Below are 14,333 nucleotides of genomic sequence, written 5' to 3'. Positions count from 1 at the left end.
AATAGGAATAGAAGCCATAACTCACCGGATTTGAAGTGCAATTCCAACTTACCAAGGTTGCTCGATGGATCGTAGTATACTCGCTTAAAAAGAGAAACAGTTAGCACACAAGACAAACCAGAGGCAAGATGATATTCCACAGTGTGAACAGAAAGCAAGCTAACACGCTATTGCTATGCTAACGGCGTTAAGTTAACTATCACTTTTGGTTTAGACTCTTCCAAGTAAATAACAGGAACAGGGTTATTGAGATATCAGGATAAGTTAGCAACGACAATAATAATTAACGATAATAAAATACACTAATATTAGAGCGAAGTGGTAAGCGCACTGATACAAACAAGCCGCCGGCAGCGATGCAGGAAACAGGAAGCAGGAAACAGGGTAACTTCAGTTTGAGTTTTGCGTTTAGGAACCGCCATAAAACGTTATAAGAAGAAGAATTCACCCTTGTGTCGTTCAAAACCTGTGACTGTTTCTTCTGAGGACCACAGAAACAGATTGCAAATCCACTCATGATGTATTTACAGTATAAGCTTTGCAATAAGTTACGTAGAAGAGCATTGCAATTACAAAGGTGATGTACTGTATATAACCTCCTGACTATTACTACCAACATCGCAGGAGACACTTACCTTATAAATCATTCAGCTTGTGGCCCTTTATAAATCAACACGGCAAATCTTTTGTGTTGCCTGATATTTGCCCTGACTGCTTTATATGAACACATCAGAAACTCAAAATGAACAATGCAACCAGGAGCACATGAGAGTCTATTACACATAGACTACTTAAAACTGCTTGTAATCTCCCTGTAACAAAGTTCAATGTAGGGAAGGAAGGAGGCGGGAACCGGCGAACATTTAAACAATAAACTTTAATCAAAAATAAACAAACAATAACACGGAAGTAAAAGGCCGGCAGCCACCTCACGGTCGACTGCCGGCCACACAAACATAAATAAAACTTAACATTTCCGGGCCCGGTCCTCTCTCGTCGGCAGTCCCGTCGCTCGTCCTCTTATGCTCCCTAGCTCCCCGTGAGGCATGAGGGACCGGTGCGCGTACAGCTGATACTCATTATCACTCACGCCACCGGCCCCGCCTTCCTGCCCCACGGCTCTCGTCCCGCCTTCCTCGCTACACTCCCCAGTAGACATTATGCTCTGTTGGAAATAGACAGCAGCCACGGATGGATAGCAGACTGTCAAATGAACTGACCTATATAATGTTGCTATGAGACACTCGAAATAGTCCCTGCGTATACTTATGATGGAATGATACGGGCATGGTTTAGCAGCTGCTGTTCAGGATTCTTATCCAAGAACCCATTGGTAATAGATTTGTGTGCCCATTGCCAGGTGCACCCGTGTACGTTCACTTCAGCCTTTTGAGCAATATTGATATCATGGCCTACATGGATTGGTCCTTGTTGGCACAGCTGACTTTGCTTGGCTGCAACATTTAAACTTGAAATGAAAAAATGAAAGATAAAAGCAGGAAGATCTGTTTTCACAAGTGGGATGTGTAACATTGCTCTGAAACCGATGAGGATTTCCCCTAAAACAGCAGACGGGGTGAAGTTGGGCTAAATCTAAATGTTATTGATGTTCTTAAAACTATTCAAAGTGTAAATTGCTCTCGGAATTTTCTCGGATGTTTAGATCAACAGATCTGTAAGCATCACTTGGCATCTTATTTGAAGGGATAGGTCACTCAAAAATAAAAAAAAATGTTCATCATATTCACCCTCATATCATTCCAGACCTGCCAAACACAAAAGATGATATTTTGAAAATGTAATTGAAAATCAACCACACAACGCTGGCCCTCATTGACTTCCATTGCATGGACACAAAACCATTTCTCAAAATATTCTATGTTTCAAGTAATGCCTCACAGGTGTGGCATATCAAGATGCTGATTAGACAGCATGATTATTGCACAGGTGTGCCTTAGGCTGGCCACAATAAAAGGCCACTCTAAAATGTGCAGTTTTACTGTATTGGGGGGTCCGAAAACCAGTCAGTATCTGGTGTGACCACCATTTGCCTCACGCAGTGCAACACATCTCCTTCGCATAGAGTTGATCAGGTTGTTGATTGTGGCCTGTGGAATGTTGGTCCACTCCTCTTCAATGGCTGGGTTAGGGTTATGGCTCACCCATACGACGCCATACGTCTGCCATCTGCCCTGTACAGTGAAAACCGGGATTCATCCGTGAAGAGAACACCTCTCCAAAGTGCCAGATGCCATCGAATGTGAGCATTTGCCCACTCAAGTCAGTTACGACGACGAACTGCAGTCAGGTCGAGACCCCGATGAGGACGACGATCATGCAGATGAGCTTCCCTGAGACGGTTTCTGACAGTTTGTGCAGAAATTCTTTGGTTATGCAAACCGATTGTTGCAGCAGCTGTCCGAGTGGCTGGTCTCAGACGATCGTGGAGGTGGAGATGCTGGATCGTGGAGGTGAAGATGCTGGATGTGGAGGTCCTGGGCTGGTGTGGTTACACGTGGTCTGTGGTTGTGAGGCCAGTTGGCTATACTGCCAAATTCTCTGAAACGCCTTTGGAGACGGCTTATGGTAGAGAAATTAACATTCAATTCACGGGCAACAGCTCTGGTGGACATTCCTGCAGTCAGCATGCCAATTGCACACTCCCTCAAAACTTGCGACATCTGTGGCATTGTGCTGTGTGATAAAACTGCACATTTTAGAGTGGCCTTTTATTGTGGCCAGCCTAAGGCACACCTGGGCAATAATCATGCTGTCTAATCAGCATCTTGATATGCCACACCTGTGAGGGGGATGGATTACCTCGGCAAAGGAGAAGTGCTCACTAACACAGATTTAGACAGATTTGTGAACAATATTTGAGAGAAATAGGCCTTTTGTGTACATAGAAAAAGTCTTAGAACTTTGTGTTCAGCTCATGATAAATGGGGGTAAAAACAAAAGTGTTTTGTTTATAATTTTTTTCAGTGTAGATTACTGAATAAGCTCTTTAAAGGAGCCGTATGTAATATTGACACCTAGCGGTTGAGCTTGGTATCGCAGTTCAAATTCAAAATATTGGCGAGGGTTTTTCCCCGCCCCTCCTCCTCCTCAGACTCGATGCTCACAGAAGTTGCCAGACACTTACAGGAGTGTAATGGAAAGTATCGACTCCTACACTTTAAGTTTATCTGCTAATTTATACATTTGCAGTGGTTTTATTGTTTGCAAAAATAACTCTGCTCGTTACAGAGGTTGCATCCTCCAGAGGTCGCATTTATGGGCCATGAATATTGCTGTCTTGTTTAAATAATCATAATAAAATTGTATATTACTCCTCGTAAGTTGCAAAATATAGTAATTCTTTCTATGTTTGCAAAGAAATAGTACCGGAAAGGGTGGAATCTGCTATCTCTGACCCAGATCATTTGTGTCATGATTCTGCCTCATGTCTTGTCTTTCTTGGTCTTGTGGTAGGATCATGGCAGAACCTCTTGTTTGGTGTGGAGAGAAGCACATTATTGTCTGTTATGACATAATGTGCGTTCTCTCAGGTCTCGTCTTTGGCCCCGCCCCTCTCGTTTCCTTGTTTAGCTTTCCATTGATTTTTCATCCCCAACACCTGTCCCTTGTGAATTATCCTTTGTTAGTTCCCCTATATTATGCCCTTGTGTCTTCTGTCCTGTGCTCGTTTGTTTTGTACCATTTGCTTGTTTTGTTCGATTGCTGTTTGCTGCATTTGATTCATGTCTTTGAAGATGTTGCGTCTTGTTCCTGTCTGTAAGTTATCCCAGTCTAGTCTAGTGTAGTTTTATCAAGTGTAGTTTTAGTCCAGTGTTAGTTAGTCTACGTTCCTGTATATTATTTCTCCTTGTTATTGTTGTTTTACCACCCCCGTGGGTCTTTGTTTTGTGTTTAAATAAATCTTGTTTTTTGTTAAACCCTTAACCACTGCCTGCATCTGGGTTCTTCCCTACCACACCCTGACAGTTTGTTTGCTGAAATACGCTGTGATTGTTACCAACTGCCAACTGAGCTGTCAAAATACACTAGTGGGTAAATCGTCACATGGACCAAAACAAAAACAGACATTCCGGCACGGAACACACATTTCAGAGTAGAATAACTGGCTATAGCATTGTTTTTTGGACAAACAGTTATATGAACGTAGCATGTTTCCTAAATGTTTACAAACACATTAAGGGATTGTTTTGATTTAATACAGTAAATTTATTACAGATAGTACCTTTAAATCTTGCCCTCCCCCCTCATTGTTGTACGTCACCCACTGGAGAAAGTCTTAAAGAGTAAACATTTTGTGATTTTTAAGGTCGTACTTTGGTTTATGGAGTGTCCAACGACAAGTTTACGTACATACACAGTGTAAAAACACTTTCATTTTCTAATAAAAGGCAGTTATTATTACCTTACTTCTTGACTGACTCTCAAATGATTCGTTCGGCGATTCATCTGTCTAATCCCCTCCTTTCTGTCAGCCTACTCTGATCTGATTGGTCAGATGGTCTAGTCTGCTGTGATTGGTCTACCACATGCAGTGTCGCAAATGGAACGTAGGCGTGCATTACACGGAGTGACGCAAATCCGACCTGAAACTGAAATTAGAACAACAGACGACTCGTTCGCGTGATTAAGAGTTGACTCATTTTTCCCCAAGCCATTAACTTTGTTATTCATTCACTTTCGGCTTTACAACTTGGCAGACTGCTTACAGTCACACACAGTAACATTACACACTGCATGAAATGTCATTTTAAGGACATTGTAATATTTACTCTTTAAAATACTCAATACTCAAGTATTTTCTACAAAATTAGTAGACATGCTGAGCATGAGTCACCTGCTCAAATCCATATTCACAACCCAAGGACGACCGCTTGTAAATTGTGATATTTGAGTAATACCATGACATTTGATTTTAAGTGCAGAGAGCAGTCTAGTTTAGGCCATGGGTGTCTGACTGATGTTCATATCGATATTATAGGTCTATAGACTATATTCCACTGACAGAAATCTAGCATGCGTAAACCAGAGTCACGCCACATGGACTACATAATCTTATATTATAATCTGTTCTGCAGAACTTTCCTAACGTTGTGTCAGTCAGAGGATGATGGGTGGGCTGTGTGTTGGAGGATGCATGTTGACGGCTGTAATGAACTCATGGGGAAATGAGAGAAACACACAGCAGGACACTGACTGTGCCATCCCACATACCCTCACACCATATACCTTCTGTTCATTCACTCAATACTGTCTCTCCACAAACACACACGTGCAGGTCTGGGTGCTATGACCGATATCTTGTATCTCAGTAATTCTGTAAAGTACACAGTAATTGTAAACCTCAAAATATTTGTATTTCTTAAACACTGAGATGATTTGTAAATAAATTGAATAACCATGAGATAATTGTGTACAACAAAGTCCCATTAATATCTAGTTCTTCCTCATATTGACTTGTTTTTGGACATATCCCTCTTTGGATTCTTACATTAGAGTACTTAATGATTTTTTGTCACTCTCATGTGTGACTCACTGACAACTGTAAGCAAATGTATCTACTGCAGTTTAAAAGAAATAGCATAATCTGTTCTGGCTGAAGCAGAGTACGTTTTCATCATGGATCAGTTCAACATCTGCTCATGTGTGTCTGGCTGTAGTCTGGCCCAGTGGTGCTGTAATTGTGCCTATTTTTATTGTCTTTGTCTAGAAATGGTTTACATTAATTACACTTATGGCCAAAGCACTGCAAGAGAACAGTCTACAGTATGTAGACAGTATACAATTGCTTTTATGGTCTATTCTGACATGATTTCCATTTAAAATAGATCTGTAGTAACAACATATTGAAGTGCTTGTCTTTTTTATACTCACTGATCATTGCAGGTGAATCATTTAATGTGGTTTAACGTGCCTAAACAATGACCAGGGAAACAAAGATTTCTGTCAAACCTTACTTTTTATAAACACTAGCAGCTGTCAAGAGACTAAGCCCTTATTACACGGATGCAGTGAAAAACCCAACTTTAAAGATGAGGTAACACACAGTTCCCTTTCTGTCGGTCTCTCGACGTTGTGTCGAACCGACAGAATGGGGTTTGTCTTGAGAACCTATCATCTTCTGAGTATTTAGAAAAGGCCAATGAAAATTGGCGAATGAAATTTGCATGCCGGGCTCCTCCCCGGATGTCCGGGTATAAGAGGGAAGCCGGCGTGCTCATTCATTCACCTTTTGTTCTTCAGAGCCTACGCATCTGGTGAGCTTCTCTACGATCTGGGTGATCATTCTTTCTGCTGGAATCTACGACGTGGACAGCGGACGGTCCCTTCCTGCAGTGACTCTCCCCTGGGCGTCTCGGCAGTTCCGGAGGTGTTCGAGCAAATTTCCTTTTCTAAAAGAGCAAATTTCTCCAGCGTGGCTTGTCCCGCTGTTCTCATGGGTGCAACACACTCATCGAGGAGGGGGACGGACACAATGCCTGCTTCCAGTACGCTGGGGCAGACGTTGTGGATACGTCCTGCCCGCACTGCGGGCGGTGACGATTCAGACGTTGCGTCACAGGTGGCTGTGTTCCCACGGGACTCAGCCACCACCTCGTTTGCTCCCCGTTCCGTGGCGGCAGGACTACGGCCCTGCCGTCCGCTATGGCAAGCAGCGAGGGTGAGATGAGGATTACTGTGAGCGATAATCCGCCAGCCACGGCTCACGGACCGTTCACACCTCGTTTCGCTCGTCTGACCGTTCCCCAAAAAAGACGGTCCGCCGTCTTATTCCTCAATCACGTATTCGGACACGATGCGTGATGATGAGAGGTCTCTTGCAGCATCGGGGGGTGACGTACTGCCATCCGACTCCGACGATTCTTCGGGCTCCCTCCCTCGGGGGGTCGAGCCCAGGAAAAAGCGGATGTCGAGATGTCGGCCATGCTTTCCCGGGCCGCCGTGAGTGTTGGGTTGCAGTGCCCGCACTGCCTCTCCCGGCGTTCGCGGCTGGCTACATGGCGCCTCGGGTTTGAGCGCGGCTCCAAGCCGCGCCCGCCCCCAGTGCCGTGTTTACCGGAAGTGCATGAGGAACTTTGTAAGACCTGGAACGCCCCTTTCCGGCACGTTTCACGTCAAACAAAGTTCTGTCACCCTCTCTTCCCTCGAGGTTGAGACAGCTGGAGGATGCGTCGGTGTCCCCCAGGTGGAGTTTGCCGCCGCGGTGCACTCGTGCCCGTAGGTGGCGGCCACCTGGGGGGGCTCGACCTAGACTCCCGTCCAAAGCATGTGGTGTCTCGGCATCTCTGGTGTCGAGAGCTTACATTGCGGCGGACCAAGCTGCCTCCTCTCTCCACGCTATGGCTCCTGCCAGGCCAGGGCGTTGAGAGAGCTCCACGAGGGTAAGACCGACCCAGCGCTTATGCAGGAACTCCGCGCCGCCACCGACCTCGCTCTACGGGCGACCAAGGTGACCACGCGGGCCCTGGGTCGGACGATGTCCACACTTGTGGTCCATGAGAAACTCCTCTGGCCGATCCTTGCGCAGATGAGTAACGCTGAGAAGGTCCGCTTTCTCGACGCACCCGTCTCGCAAGGGGGGGCTGGTTGGTGTTACTGTCGAGTCGCAGCGGCCCCTCTCACCCCCCGCCCGTCGGGGGCGCGAGACCCGCACGCGGCCTCCCCCGGAGGGTTCTCGACAGTAAAGAAGCAGTCCTCCGTGCCGCGACTCGGCCGCCTCAGCCGTCGAGTCCCGTGCACTGCCTGCTTTCCAGCAGCCCTGGTCCTCTTCGACGCCCTCCAGCTCTGGCGCCCCCCACTCAGGCGGCCCCCCCTGGAGGAGACAGCGAAGAGGAGACCATCGCCCCATCAGCAGCCGCGGCGAAGCGGCCCTCATGGGAAGACCTCAGGGGGATCGAGGCTACCATTGGGCCCGACCCCAGCCACATCGCTGGGAAGTCGGATAGGGACGGATCCTGCCCCGTCTCTCCATCTGCTGGCCCCCTCCGGGGGGCTAGCGCCCACTTACTCTCAAAAAAGGAGAGTTTCCTCTCTCTCTGGGTTACCTCAGCCGCTCTCACCCTCTGCACGACGGTGAACGGCAAACTCGACGTTGCGTCATGGCAAAGCGCAATGTCGAGTATAAACACCAGCCCTCAGCACTCTCAGTCAGACAGTGCGTTGAGCTGCGCAGTCGCCAGGCAGGAAAAACAGCAGAGCCGATCTCCTCCCTGGGGGACCTCCCCCGGCAAGGAATCCGTACTGCTAGCCATCGAACCACCCCCCGGGGGGACGATGAAAAAGATCGTACCTTAGTCCCCGTCTCATTCTGGGAGCCTGTCTGGCTTCCCAGGCTGTCAGACTGGCTAGGGAAGACGATCCGTCTCGGCTACGCGATCCAGTCGCCTCACGCCCGCCAAGTTAAGCATCCGATATACCTCAGTCAGAGGCTAGGATGTTCCCGTACTTCGGGCCGAGGCCGCCACCCTTCTGGTGAAGGGAGTGATCGAGCCCGTCTCACCAGCCGAGATGTTCAACGGGTTTTACAGCCTGTACTTCATTGTCCCCAAGAAAGGCGGGGGGTTGCACCCTATCTTGGGTCTGTGTGCTGAACAGGCACCTACACAGTAGCTGCTTTTCAGGTTGATCACGCAGAAGCGCATCCTGACGTCCGTCAGGTGTCAGGACTGGTTCATGGCAATCGACCTGAAGGACGAGTACTTCATGTCTCGATCCTCCCTCGACATCGGCCGTTCCGACGGTTCGTGTTCGAGGGACGGGCATATCAGTACAGGGTCCTCCCCTTCGGTCTGTCCCTGTCTCCACGAGTCTTTACGAAGGTCGTGGAAGCCGCCCTCCTTCCCTAAGGGTACTAAACTATCTCGACAACTGGCTCAAGTTGGCACACTCTCGAGATCGGTTGTGTACACACAAGGACCTGGTGCTCCGGCACCTAGATCGGTGGGGCTACAGGTCAACTGAGAAAAGAGCAAGCTCTCCCCGGTGCAGAGCATCCTCTTTCTCGGTATGGAACTCGACTCTGTCCTCACGAGCGGCCCCGCTCACCCCCCGGTGGGGGGCGCGAGACCCGCGACGAGGAAGCCAGCACCCTCCCAGAGGCAGCGCGACTGACTAGCGCGCCCGATCAGTGTTGAACTGCCTGGAGATCAGACAGTCAGCGGTCCCCCTGTAACAAGAGGCTCCTGGGATACATGGCATCCTCGGCGGGGGTGGTCCCCCTCGGGTCGATGTACATACGACCGCTCCAACACTGGATGCAGAGTCAAGTTCCTTGGAGAGCGTGGCACACCGGCAGCAGGCGTATGGTCACACGCTTTTCTGCCAACACACCCTAACCCCCTGGTCTCCATGACCTTCTTGCAGACAGGGGTCCCCTTTGGGATGCCTCCCTGCAAGGTTGGGGTGCCGTGTGCAACGGGCAAGCAGTGTCGGGGCGGTGGACGGCCCCCGCCTGCGTTGGCATTTCAACTGCCTAGAGTTGTTGGTTGTGCTACTTGCATTGAGGAGGCTACTACCTCTCGTGCAGGGAAGCACGTGCTGGTCCGGTCGGACAGCACAGCTGCTGTGGCGTATTCTTCACTCACAGCAGCTAACATGACTCGCCCGACGCCTCCTCCTCTGGAGTCAGCAGGTGATCAGCTCCCTGTGAGCCACACACATCCCAGGCGTCCTGAACCAGACAGCCGATGCGCTCTCTCGTCAGTCGACGCCTCGCGGAGAGTGGCAACTCCCTCCCCGCGCAGCCTGCTCATTTGGGGCAATTCGGCCAGGCACAGGTGGTCCTGTTGCCTCCCCGAACTCCTCCCATAGTCCGCTTTGGTACTCCCTGTCCGAGGTACCCTCGGCGCGGATGCCCTTGTGCACAGCTGGCCGCGGGACAAGTGGAAGTACGCTTCCCCCCAGTGAGCCTCATTGCACAAGTCCTGTGCAAGGCCAGGGAAGAGGAGCATCAAGTGGTACTAGTTACGCCCCTTTGGCCTAACCAGGACTTGGTTCTCGGAGCTGAGGATCTGACAACAACTCCCCCCTGGCCGCTCCCCCTGGTTCCCCAGGGGAAGGGGCACGTTACGGCATCCCAGGCAAAACCTGGCTCCATGTCTGGAAGGGACAAGGAGATCCTGAGTTACCCACACCCGGGCGGTTGGGACGTCACTCAGGCTAGGGCTTCGGCCACTGGGCGGCTATACGCCCATAGGTGGTGCCTCTTCTCGTCCTGGTGCTCTTCTCTGTGAGAAGACCCGCGGAGTTGCTCGGTCAGGTACGAGCTGTCCCGTCCTCAAGAGAGACGGGGGAGTAACCTCTCCCCCTCCACACTGGGAATGTATGTAGCCGCTACGGCCGCTCATCATGACCCAAGTGCTGGGTAGCCTCTGGGACAGCACGACCTGGTCATTAGGTTCCTAAGGGGCGCGAGAGGGTGACCACCTTATCCGCGCTCCGTACCCTCTTGCGACCTAGGTGGCGGGCCTCAAGAGGCCCCGCCCCCTTCGAGCCTCTCGGGGTTGCTGCTCTTTCTCAGTCTTGATAAAGACGGCTTTCCGCATGGCGCTCACCTCCAAGAGGGTAGGGGATCTACAAGCACCCTCCGTGTCCACAGATTGCCTAGAACTCGGGGCCGGGATTCTCACGTTATCTTGAGACCCCGCCCCGGCTACGTGCCCAAGGTTCCCACCACTCTCCCGAGAGACCAGGTGGTGAACCTGCAGGCGCTCCCCACCGGGGAGGAAGACCCAACCTATCCGTGCTTGTCCAGTACGCGCACGGCGCCTCTGCTTGGACCGCACGCAGAGCCCAGAAGCTCTGAGCAGCTCTTTGTCTGTTTCGGAGGTCAGCAGGAGGGCTGTCTCCAAACAGAGGCTGGCGCACTGGATCGTGGATGCCCTCGTTAGGGCATACCGATCTTTTTTCCTGCCCGTTGGGGGTGAGGCACACCCCTCGTGGCTGGCTCAGGGCGCCTCTCTGGCAGACATCTGCGGAGCTGCGGGTTGGGCTATGCCTAACAACTCCGTGAGGTTCTAATACCTACGCGCGGAACCGGTGTCAGCCCGCATCCTGGCAAGGTGTGGGACCGGCAGCCGGTAGGGCATACGCCTGCGGAAGCCCTTCCCCCTCCGGGGGGAGCAGTGGCGATCCCGCCTCACTTCTTTCCCCTCGGGTAAAGAACAGGCATTCCATCCATCACTAAGCACCCTTCCAGGGGACAGGCTGGGCAGAGCAGCCCTGCCCCCTTAGGCCGGGGAACAGTTGAGTTATCTCCCACATAGCTCTAACCGGACCTAGTGCTCCAGACGTGGTAACCCCCCCTCCGTGGGCTGTTCCGTCTGATGTATCCTCATGAATGGTTCCCACCTTGGCAACCCATGACCTCCCCAGGTGGACTCCCACCTTGCGGTTAACTCCTGCAGTCCGCACATTCTTCCCATGAGTTCTCCCCTGATGGTGAGACCATGTGGTGTCTCCACTAATTCCTCCCTACGGTAGGTAGTGGCCTCTGCAGCGTTTTTCCCCCAGGGGGGAATAATGCTTACCCAGTGGCCCGTACGGTGCCGGGCGGCTTCTCGCCATTTAGAGAACTAGGCCTCCGCCCGTGACGGCCGGTGACAGGGGCTTCCCAACTTTGTGTAAAGCTCTGGGTCCCCCTTCCTCTCCACTGGAGGGTCATAATTTCGCGTTAGCGTGTTCGTCTGACTCGCCCAGGCCAGTCAACGTCGCTCCGCAGAGATTGTGACGCGGCTCAGTGCTGTGGCGTTTTCCATAGGAACCCCATTCTGTCGGTTCGACACAACGTCGAGAGACCGACAGAAAGGGAACGTCTTGGTTACGGATGTAACCTCGGTTCCCTGATGGAGGGAACGAGACGTTGTGTTCCTCATGCCACAACACTGGCCGCCCACCCCAGCGGTCGAATGAGGATGCTTTAGGCTCCTCAGACCAAAGGTGAATGAATGAGCACGCCGGCTTCCCTCTTATACCCGGACATCCGGGGAGGAGCCCGGCATGCAAATTTCATTCGCCAATTTTCATTGGCCTTTTCTAAATACTCAGAAGATGATAGGTTCTCAAAACAAACCCCATTCTGTCGGTTCGACACAACGTCTCGTTCCCTCCATCAGGGAACCGAGGTTACATCCGTAACCAAGACGTTTTTGCCAATCTCATATTAATCTTGAGTACCTATACAGTAGTATTGAATACTTCGTATCTTCGAAGAGTATTTAGTTTGATCAGATTTATAAAAGTCAGATACAGCTGTATGATTATTTCTGGAAAAAGACAAGCACTTGGAGGCAGGGGGGGCAGAACTAAAGCACGAGCACACAATACATCATCGCATTGATTCACTATAAATTTGTGTTGTGCCATCTATCGGTTTCAAACAATCTCCAAATCCAGTGTTATATCCACCGTTTATATAACATTCATCACCGAAATGCAGTGAGCAAACAATCACAGCTGAACTTCCGTCAGCCAAGTGAAGCGGCATTGGTGGGCGTGCTCTTTCGCTCGCTGGATGACGCGTGGCATGCTTTTCCTGGGAGAATTGTCCAATAAGGGACTTAGAACCCTTGTTAAGAAACGGGAATCCATGTTCGAAAAGAACTTTCTGAAACCTGTACGAACCCTGACAGAGTGAATCGAGCACAGAAATACTACGTCATACGTTCAACTCATTTTTTGAGAAGTTGATGACCATGTTAAGCTTGAGCAGCCAGCACGTTTAGGTGTAAAGAAGTGTAAAGAAGTCAGAATGCATGAAATAGCATGTTACCTCCGCTTTAGGCATTTCTCCCACATAGAAGTCCTTTATAAGGAAACAGCTTAAGGAAACATACCCATACAACGATCACAGAAAACCAAATGAAATAGAATTTGTTTATCACTGAGTGCGTTTACATGCACAGTCTTACTCCAGTTATGCTTGGTAAGCTGATAACAAGTAAGGTCATGTACTGTAAATGCGTAAAACGGTTTTCTTTTATCGGGGAAAGCTCATGAACGGCGTAAGCAAAACCCCCTCGGCAGAGGTAGTTTTTTGCCCATTACTCTGATTCCGCGCTGCATGTAAACGCCTTTACCGGTTTTCTCTCAGTTTTGTTTATGTGCGCATGTCTGACAGCGCAATAGTAAAAGTCTCAACAGAAAAATAATGCATAAAAGTCCGCTCTCGAATCATGCATTTGACGTAGAAATGGCAAAATGAAAAACTATTGTTGCATTTGCAGGTACTGCAGACATGAGAAGAGATATAGAAATACAGCTTCTGAGCATTTTTAATTACTAGACAGACTATCGATGGTGACGTCGCTGCACGTGAGAAACCTGGCAAGTCTCAAACCTCTATGTAAATTAGATTTTCTGTGTAGCCGGTTTATTGATATGCATGTAAACACGTGAAAACAGCTTTCTTTTATAAGCTGATTTTTAATATATATCCGTTTATTTTGTGCATGTAAACGCACTAACTGATATCAAACACCAACATGATAACAGAAACGTTTTATGTTCTCAATTTGTCGCATGCCTTGAGCTACGCTATGTGGTTTCTTTATAATGGATTTCCATGGAGGAGAACAAGCTTAACTGAGACTGTTCTTCTCCCTGGAAAAAGTGCTTGTTCTTGTAATAGCAGCTAGCATTTATTAAAATGAATAGATGGAAACAGTTAATAGAAATTAATAGAAGTGTGGTTTTCCGTGGTCGTTGATTCAGTATGTTATGCTACGTTAAGCTATTTCCTTGCTAAAATTTCATTCATGTATCACAGTTTGGGTTTGACTGCAAACAGATGACTCAGTACTGTGTTGTCCAGTGTCCATGCACGCATGTAATTGTTGTTTTGATGCTAACACTATGCCACTGAAGTTTTTCAGGAGTATACATTCATCAAGTAAACCTTATAATATCATGCTTTCAGAATTAGTTTTAAGCAAATAAAAACATGATCTATTTATGACTCAGGATGCATCACACAGTATTAAATCATGATGAATAGCTGGATGCATTTCGTATAATGAATGTCATCCTTGTAAGATTTCAATGTTTATGCTGTCATGTTTATTTACACATCAGATTCAAAAACCTGTGAATTGGTTTTGCCCATAGCAAAGTGCCCAATGTTTTTTATGTTACAGAGGCCCTGAGTGAATACACATGGTAATGGTTAGTATTTGATGTGAATATGAAATGATTTATGGTATGAATCTAATGTTATTTTCCCCTCTCTTTCACAGTTTGTGGTTTTGTGGTCCACAAAAGGTGCCATGAGTTTGTTTCCTTTTCCTGTCCAGGAGCTGACAAGGGCCCTGACACAGATG

At 48.9% G+C, this 14,333-nt stretch overlaps 1 protein-coding gene across 1 annotated transcript in view; it reads left to right on the top strand.

The window, feature by feature from the left end:
- Window positions 1-14,333, top strand: part of prkcab (protein kinase C, alpha, b) — a 288,207-nt gene that overhangs the window by 142,303 nt on the left and 131,571 nt on the right. Inside the window, 1 exon segment of the mRNA XM_057345103.1 lies at window positions 14,250-14,332. Within this exon segment, the coding sequence (XP_057201086.1) occupies window positions 14,250-14,332 (83 nt within the window).

Source organism: Triplophysa rosa, linkage group LG11, assembly GCF_024868665.1.
Source record: "Triplophysa rosa linkage group LG11, Trosa_1v2, whole genome shotgun sequence".
In the NCBI taxonomy this organism is placed as follows: domain Eukaryota; kingdom Metazoa; phylum Chordata; class Actinopteri; order Cypriniformes; family Nemacheilidae; genus Triplophysa; species Triplophysa rosa.
Note: the sequence above shows the minus strand (reverse complement) of the source record. Positions and strands in the feature narration are given on the sequence as shown.